The 9,058-nt window shown below is 54.0% G+C and overlaps 1 protein-coding gene across 1 annotated transcript; it reads left to right on the forward strand.

Moving 5' to 3' along the window:
- Positions 1-218: 218 nt before the first annotated feature.
- On the forward strand, positions 219-7,817 carry best2 (bestrophin 2). Its single transcript, XM_042344628.1, has 9 exons — positions 219-370; positions 797-891; positions 1,400-1,633; positions 3,298-3,452; positions 4,368-4,445; positions 5,239-5,391; positions 5,692-5,772; positions 6,398-6,552; positions 7,040-7,817. Exons 1-9 carry the CDS (start codon positions 219-221, stop codon positions 7,815-7,817), a joined length of 1,881 nt encoding a protein of 626 aa, XP_042200562.1.
- Positions 7,818-9,058: the final 1,241 nt, after the last annotated feature.

Raw genomic sequence — 9,058 nt, forward strand, 5'->3', positions numbered from 1 at the left:
AAAGCCGATGAAGTTTTCACCCTCAGTGCTTTATCCTTAAAACCAAGAAGTCCTTTCTTCTTTCTGGACCCCCCTCCACCCCTCTTCGTTGAGGTTTTGGGGACCCCACCACCCCCACCGCCTTCTCTCCTCCTATCTAAACCAACCACCACCCTCCCCCACCCACCCACACTCGTTTTTTCCCCCCCTCTTCCCGCACCTCTCCCAGTCTTGGAGGCATGACAGTCACCTACACGGCCAGTGTCGCCAATGTGCGCTTCTCTACCTTCTCGAAGCTCCTGATGCTATGGAAGGGAAGCATTTACAAGCTTCTCTATAAGGAGTTCCTGGTGTTTTCCTTGATGTACGGTGTGCTGAGTGTCACCTACAGGTTAGTACAGCTCTCTCTCCCCTCTCCCCCCACTTCCTCTCTCCCCCCCCCCCCCCGGCCCCACACACACTAAACCCCGTTCCCCCCCAATCAACCCAGCGCTCGCCAGGCTCCACTGGCTCCCTATCACCCCCACTCAACCCCGTTCCCCCCATCACCCCAGCCCTCCCTCCCTCAATCACTTCACTTTACAGTGTGTTCTGTGAAGCGCTTTGGGACGTCCTCCCGACGTGAAAAGCGCTATATCAAATGCAAGGATTATTATTATTATTATTATTATTATCTCTCCCCCCACCTCCCTCCCAATGCTACCCTGTGTGTGTGTGTGTGTGTGGGGGGGGGGGGGGGGGTTGCTGCGTAAATGCCAGTGGTTCGCTGTATCTTTATCTTGACGCTTTTGTGTTCTTTTTATACTTCAAACAAAAGGTTTGTGTTCACCGACAAACAGAAGCGATACTTTGAGAAGCTGACGTTGTATTGCAATCATTACGCAAACCTCATCCCCATCACCTTTGTACTTGGTGGGTCTTCTTATCTTGTTCCATTGTTCCTTTCTCGCACTTTCTCTCTCTCTCCGTCTCTCACACACTTCTCTGTCTCTCTCGCTGTCTCTCACTCACTCACTCACTCGCTCACTCCCTTTTCATGTCTTCCTCTCTGTCTCTCATTCACTCTCTGTATCACTCTCTATCTCACGCTGTCTCTCGCTCTCTGTCCCTCTCTCTCGCTCTCTTTGTCACTCTCACTCGCTCTCTGTATCACTCTCTATCTCATTCTCTCTCACTCTGTTTGTCACTCTCTCTCCCTCACACTCTCTGTCACTCTCTCCCTCACACTCTGTGCCTCTCTCCCTCACACTCTCTCCCTCACACTCTCTGTCCCTCTCTCCCTCACACTCTCTGTCCCTCTCTCCCTCACACTCTCTGTCCCTCTCTCCCTCACACTCTCCGTCTCACTCTCTCCCTCACACTCTCTGTCTCCCTCTCTCACCCTCTCCCTCTCACTCGCTCTCTCTCTCTCCGTGCCCAGGGTTTTATGTCACCATGGTGGTGAATCGCTGGTGGAATCAGTACACCAGTATCCCGCTGCCCGACCGGCTGATGTGCGTGATCTCCGGCAACGTTCACGGCGTGGACGAGCCAGGACGCCTGCTCAGACGCACCTTGATGCGCTACGCCAGCCTCTCGGCCCTCCTCATCCTCCGCTCCGTCAGCACCGCCGTCTACAAGCGCTTCCCGACCATGGACCACGTGGTGGAGGCAGGTGAGCAACGACGACAACAACTACTACAGCAGCAGCAGCAGCGACAACTTGCACTTATAAAACAGCTCTCTCCCCTCTCCCCCCACACCCACCCCCACCCACCCAGGGCGACTCCGAGCCTGGCTGGGCGGGTGGGGGTGGGGGTGAGGGTAACGGGAGGGGGGGGGATGGTAGGGTACTGTAAACACAACAACAACAGCAACAAGATTCCATTTATAGAGCGCCTTTCACGTCAGGAGGACGTCCCGAGGCGCTGGACAGTTGGGTCAGGACCCGAGCATTGGGGGGAGATGGTCAGGGTGAGGGGAGGGAAGGGAGGGAGCGAGGAGGGGGTAGAGAGTCAAGAGGGGAGCCGAAGGCTCGGTCAAAGAGGAAGGTTTTCGGACGGGACTTGAACGAGGGGAGAGAGGGGGGGGGTGGAGGGGGCAAGGCGGAGGGAGGGATTGAAGAAGAGAGAGAGAGAGAGAGGGGGGGGGGTGCAAATTATTATTATTTATTTTGATGGGATTATTACGCCCGGGAAAGCGATCCCCCAATCGACTAACAAGTGGGTTCCTACTGACTGCTGTATAAACAGAGTGCGTGTGTGTGTCTCTCTCTCTCTCTGTCGGTGTGTGTGGGGAGTAAGAAAACTTCCCCAACGTTCTCCCCGACCCGACCCGCCCGGGAATCGAACCCGGGTCTCTCTCTCTCTCTCGCTTGCAAGGCGAGGGGTCTAACTCCCCCTGAGCTACAAGGGAGAGACTACCCTTGAACCAAGTTCACGGGAGTCGGGGGGGGGAAAGGGAATTGAGGTGAGACGTTAAGTGACAATAGTAACCGATACTCACCAGTTTCGTCGCTATTGTATGTGAGTATCGTCAAACCTGGTGGGATCTGCTGCTGAAGGAGAAAGGCTCTGTGTAGGTGTGAAGTGCCGTCTCGTCCGCGGTGATCGCCTCGACGTGTTTCTTTGGTGGAAGGAAAATAGGTGTGAATGAGTTTGCCCGGTCCTGGTACGCAATTGGTAATAAGTGGAGTCTCTCTCTTTCTCTCTCTCTCTCTCTGTCTGTAGCTCAGGGGTGAGACCCCTCGCCTCGCAAGCCAGAGAGAGAGAGAGAGAGCGAGAGAGACCCCGGGGTTCGATTCCCGGGCTGGTCAGGTCAAGGTGAAAAGTTGGGCAAGTTTCCTTACTCCACACACACACACACACAGACACGCGCACACAGAGACAGACACATACACACACACACACACACCTCTGTTTACCCGACAGTCAGTGGGAACCCACTTGTTAGTCGATTGGGGGGGGTGGGGGGCGGGGAATCGCTTTTGCGGGGGTAATAATCCCTCTTAAAAAAAATAATTACTTGGTCACGCGACCCCCGACTGTTTGCGGGGACGTCGCTGGGCACAATTGGCTGCCGCGTTTACGCCCGCGAATACACACAGTCACTGCACTTTACAGTCTATTCTGCGAAGCGCTTTGAGGCGTCTCGAAGACCTTGTTTCAAAAGCGAGGATTATTATTATTGTAGTATTATTATTAATATTATTGATATTATTTCCCATAAGTATCATTGGTATTAATTTGTTCGGCTGATCATTCGTTAATCACCATCAATTGATTTATTTTCCCTCCCCCCCCACCACCGCCCGCCCCCCCCCCCCCACCCCCCGGTCAGGATTTATGACGAGAGGTGAGAGGAAGAAATATGAGAGTCTGCACTCCACGTACAACAAGTACTGGATTCCATGCGTCTGGTTCACTAATCTGGTGGCCAAGGCGCGGAAAGAGGGGCGCGTTAAGGACGACTGCGCTCTCAAGCTCTTAATGGAGGTAACAACAGCAACGCTTGTCTGTCGGTATGTGTGTGCGTGTGTGTGCGTGCGCGTGTGTCGGTGTGTTTCTGTGCGTGTGTGTCTGTGGGTGTGTGTCTGTGTTTCTGTGTCTGTGTGTTTCTGTGTGTGTCTCTCTGTCTGTGTGTGTGTGTGTTACTGTATTTCTCTGTGTGTGTCTCTCTGTCTGTGTGTGTGCGCGTGTGGGCAAGGGGGTGTTTTGGCGTGTGTGTGTGCGCGTGTGGGCAAGGGTGTGTAACACACACGAAGGGCGGACTGGCCCTTTCATAACAACAATAATATAACGATAATCTTTGCATTTGATATAGCGACTTCATATTTGTGCGGTCGGGGGTATTAAGGGATATGGGGGAAGGGCAGGAACCTGGACCTGGAGTACAGATCAGCCATGATCTAATAAAACAGCGGAACAGGCTCGAGGGGCTGAATGGCCTCCTCCTGTTTGCATACAATCGTGCCTTCGAGACGTCTCGAAGCGCTTCGCGGGATACACTGTAAAGCGTAGCGACTGTGTATTTTGTGGGCGAAACGCGGCAGCCGGCCTTAATAATAATAATAATAATCCTTGCATTTGATATCGCGCTTTTCACGTCGGGAGGACATCCCAAAGCGCTTCACAGAACACACTGTAAAGTGAATCGACTGTATATTTGTGGGCGAACGCGGCAGCCAATTGCGCACAGCAATGTCCCACAAACAGTCGTGGATTGAAAATGACCAATTTATTATTGTTTTTAGTTTTGGAGGGATTATTATTAGGCTCTGTGTGGAGTAAGGAAACTTGCCCAAGGTTTCGCCCTCTGCCTGGAATTGAACTCAGGTCTCTCACTTGAACGATGGGGCGGGAAGTGCGGTAATAATTATTAATAAGACATTATTGTTTGTTTGCTTACAGGAGCTGAATGTGTTCCGTGGGAAGTGCAGTATGTTGTTTCACTACGACTGGATCAGCATTCCCCTCGTTTACACGCAGGTAAGAGAGAGCCACGGAGCAGAGGGTGCGGGTCAGAGTCTCAGCTACCAGGGGAAACCGTCATAATAATAATAATAATTATAATAATATAATTATATCATATAAAATATAATAATTATATAAAAATATAACAACTGTGTAAGATAATTATCTTATACTAAAACAAAATAATATAGTAAATCATCTAATAATATAATTATAATATAACAGTAATATAAGAATAATACTAATCCTCGCGTTTGACGCAGCGCCCCGTCGCGCCCTCGGGACATCTCGGAGCGCTTCCCAGGCGGTGCCCGTTGTAAAGTGTAGTGACTGTGTGTTTTTGTGGGACGAAACGCGTCCATGGGAAGCGCCCAATTTTTAGCCGTCGGGGTTTGTTTGATAGCCTTGTCTCTAATGCGGTCAAAAAAATCAACAACAACAACAACAAGATTGCGTTTATAGAGCGCCTTTCCCGTCGGGAGGACGTCCCGAGGCGCTGGACAGTTGGGTCGGGACCCGAGCAGTGGGGTGGTGGTGGTGGGGGGGGGGGGGAATGGTCAGGGTGAGGGGAGGGAGTGAGGAGGGGGTAGAGATTCGAGCTGACGTCGCCGGGCGCAACGGGCTGTGCCGCGTTTCGCCCACAAGCTGCACAGCCACCGCGCTTCGCGGCGTGCGCACCCCCCCCCCACCCCCACCGTGAAGCGCTCTGAGACGTCTCGAAAGGCGCGCGTTATCTATTTCGTCATTTCTTATTCCTGAACGTCGTCCGTCATTAATGTCCTCTCTCTCCCTCTCTCTCTCTCGTCAGGTGGTGACGATCGCAGTCTACAGTTTCTTCCTGACGTGTCTGATCGGGCGCCAGTTTCTGGACCCCGAGCAAGGCTACGCCGGTCACGACCTGGACCTGTACGTGCCCGTGTTTACGCTGCTCCAGTTTTTCTTCTACGCCGGTTGGCTCAAGGTAAAGCCCGGCCCCATCCCCACCCCGAAACCCGACGCCCGTAAACCCAGCGACGGGCGAAAACACGAGATACATTAACAATAGCGATAGTAATCCCCCTTGTCACGTCTTCCAGACGCGGCGTCCAAGCGCTTCGCAGGATAAAGCGTAGCGACTGTGCGTTTCGTGGGGGGGGGCCGCTTGTGTCCTCCCGACGTGAAAGGCGCTGTGTGCGAAATGGAAGGTGTTGGCGGCGGCTTTGACTGACGGGGGCTGCGTGCGCGCGGGCGCGCGCGGGCGCGTGTGCTTCGCGTGTTACAGGTGGCCGAACAACTGATCAACCCTTTCGGGGAAGACGACGACGATTTCGAAACGAACCGGTTGATCGACCGCAACTTTCAGGTGCGTCTGCGGTCGGGTAGCGGGAGCGTCCGTGTCTGCACCCGTCTCCAACCCATTCTTTGGCGTTCACCTGGGGGGGGGGGGTTATGAATAAAATTATTATTTTATTTATTATTGTTGTTGTTAGGCGCAGAGGGGCGAGAGACGAGGCCTTGGGAGGGGGTGGGGGGGGGGTCCAGAGTGTGCGTTGGGGTGTCTGCTGGAGTCTAAGCAGCTAAAACCACATAGCGAGCCCCACGAGAGCGCTTTATAATAATAATAATAATAATAATCCTCGCGCTTGACACAGCGCCTCATCGCGTCTTCGAGGCGTCTCTCAAAGCGCTTGGCGGGATACGCCGGAAAGCGTAGTGGCTGTGTGTCTTGTGGGCCGAAACGCGGCAGCCGATTATTGAGCCCGAGCGGTCGCCCCCCGCGCGCACGGCTGGCCGGTTGGACCGGGGAACGCAGAGTGCCCTCGGCCGGTCAGGCAGCGTCTGCGGGGAAATGGAAAAGCGCGTCAACGTTTTCCGGGGGGGCAAGTTGGGAGCGAGAGGTTTTAAGGACCGACGGAGAGGGGGGGGGTGACTTTGACCTTGGGATGTTCCGATGATGCCCGAATGTGATTTGCGGTGGTCCTACCCAGGTGTCCATGATGGCCGTGGACGAAATGTACCAGGACCTGCCTCTGGTGGAGAAGGATCGTTACTGGAACGAGTCCAACCCTCGCCCGCCTTACACCGCGGCCACTGTCTTTGTCCTGCAGAAGCCATCGTTCCAGGGCTCCACGTTTGACATGACGTGAGTTATTATAATAATCATAATGATACTAATCCTCACATGCGACACAGTGCCTCCGAGACGCCTCGAAGCTCCTCGCAGAACACGCTGTAAAGTGTAGCGGCCGCGTATTTTGTGGGCGAAACGCGGCAGCCGATTGCGCGCAGCAGCGTCCCACACACAGTCGTGGATTGTTTATTATTATTATTGTTATTATCATCATATAAGGATTATTATTATTAGGATTATTATTGAGCGACTGATATTTTATTTTATTGGCCAGGAACCCTGGACAGAGAGAGAGAGAGCGAGAGAGAGAGAGAGAGAAAGTCCATTCTTGTTTTGAATAGCGTCGCGGGATCTTGAACAAATTCTTAATTATGATTTATTTATTCGGGAGGGATTATTACCCACTCCACTGTCCCTTTAATACCCATTCTCTCCCTCTCTGTCCACTATATCTCTATCTCCAACTCTGTCTCCATCCATCTCTCTCTCTCTCTCGCAGGATGTCTAAGGAAGACATGCACTTCCAGCCCATGGAGGACATCGAGGAGAACGGCGAGGAGGGGCGGAGGGGCCTCCGTCACCATCACCACCAGCACCCGCACCTTCCTCATCCTCACCTGCCGCTGTTCAACCGGCTGCTGACCTCGGCGGCCTCGCCGGTCAGCTTCGGGGGGCCGGGGGCGGCTCGCTCCGGCCGGCTCCGGCCCCTCCTGAAGCGACGGGGCAGCGGCTCGTCGGACGCCTCCATGTACAGCTGCCTGTGCCAGGACACCCGGTCCACCGCCTGCTCCTGCGGGACCTGGGGCGACCGTCACCAGCCGCTCGGCGAGGTCCGGTTCCTCTCTGAGCTCAGGCCGGGAGGAGGAGGTGGGGGGGAGGGAGCCGGGGGCCGGGGACTCGAGGACCCGGGATCACCGGCCGGCTCGGAGAAAGGGCCCCCGGGGGTCGGAGCGGGGGAGGGGAGGGGGGGCTCGCCCCCCAGCCCGGGGGTCCCTTCCGCTCCGGCCGGCCCCACAGTTTCTGACTGCGACCCCCGGCGAGCGCCGGGCATGGGCCCGTCGCACGAGGATGAGGAGGAGGGGGGGGAGCTTGCCAGGCCCCTGCTCGCCCCCCGGGGTGAAGGAGGACCCGCTCCCGAGTGGTTCCCGACTGGCAAGGGGTCGCTACGCCCGGGCGAAGACTTGCTGGGGGCAGATCTGGTCACCTTGCACATCTCGGAGCCGCTCCACGCCAACGGGACCCCCAGGGTCTCCGGCGAGACCCCCTGCGAGATCTGAGGACGCTGGGAGGCGAGCGAAACACTTTTTGCCGAGGTTTACCGAGCGGCTTTCTGGAAGCCCGAGCTCCTGACAATCCCGGCCTCTGCCCCCTTAAAGAGTAAAATACTCTACAGTCAATCTACAGGGGGTCCGAAAAGCCCCGTTACCCCCTCCCCTACTCCCTGACAACCCCCCCCCCCCCCACCACGTTACTCCTTTGGACGAATGCTGATCATTGTATCTGGAAGCACTTGGTTGTGTTCAGTAATAATAATAATAATCGTGTTAATGCTGGCCTTTGACACAGCTGTGCGCCTTGTCCCGTCGCCGAGACGCCTCAAAAGCGCTTCACCAGGAATAGGCCGTCACGTGGAGTGACTGTGCGTCTTGCGGGCGAAACGCGGCTCGCGCGTCCCTCGCTTGTGTTCCTGCGCAAGCGTTTCGCTGTATTTAGACGTCCAGGGGATCTGTGTGTGTGTGTGAGCGTTGTGTGTGAGTGAGCGCGTGTGAGCGAGTGTGTGAGCGAACGAGCGTGTGAGTGAGTGTGTGTGTGTGAGTGAGGAGGTGAAATGTGTCTCTGACATCTTGTTCCATCATCTCCATAGTCTCCTATCCTTATTTTAATAACGGGTGGGGTGGAGGGGAGTGGGGGTTAAGTGGCATTTATTGTTATTATAATAATAACTCGCATTTGACACGTCTTCGAGGCGTCTCAAAGCGCTTCGCGGGATACGCTGCGGAGTGGAGTGACTGTGCGTTTTGTGGGCGGAACTCGCACAGCAGCGTCCCCGCAGTCGCGGATTGAGCGACTGCATTTTATCACTATTTTTTTTAAAAAAAACGCGGGTCGAATGACCAGTCACGCAGACAATTTTTTTCTGTGTTCCTATTTAAACCAACGCTACTAATCCTTGTGTCTGGCGTAGCGCCATTCACAACTGGAGACTGCGCATTGGGGCAACCAACTTAATTGGGTACAGTTTAATAATAATAATAATAATAATTCTCGAAAGGCCTTCAGCCTCCCACAAACAGTGACTCCCATTTTTTTTTGAGGGGTTATTACCCGCGGAAAGCGATCCACCAATCGACTAACAACTGGGATCGTTCTATACGATCTAAATGTAACTATATATATATATATAATACACACACACATAGATATATTATATATATACACTGCTCTGTATTGTCTTTTGTGAATTCTACTGAAGTAAAAATACAAAACTTTCTACAAAACTCAATGATTGCCATCTCGG

The sequence above is a fragment of the Callorhinchus milii genome, unplaced genomic scaffold (genome assembly GCF_018977255.1).
Source record: "Callorhinchus milii isolate IMCB2004 unplaced genomic scaffold, IMCB_Cmil_1.0 Scaffold29, whole genome shotgun sequence".
Classification (NCBI taxonomy): domain Eukaryota; kingdom Metazoa; phylum Chordata; class Chondrichthyes; order Chimaeriformes; family Callorhinchidae; genus Callorhinchus; species Callorhinchus milii.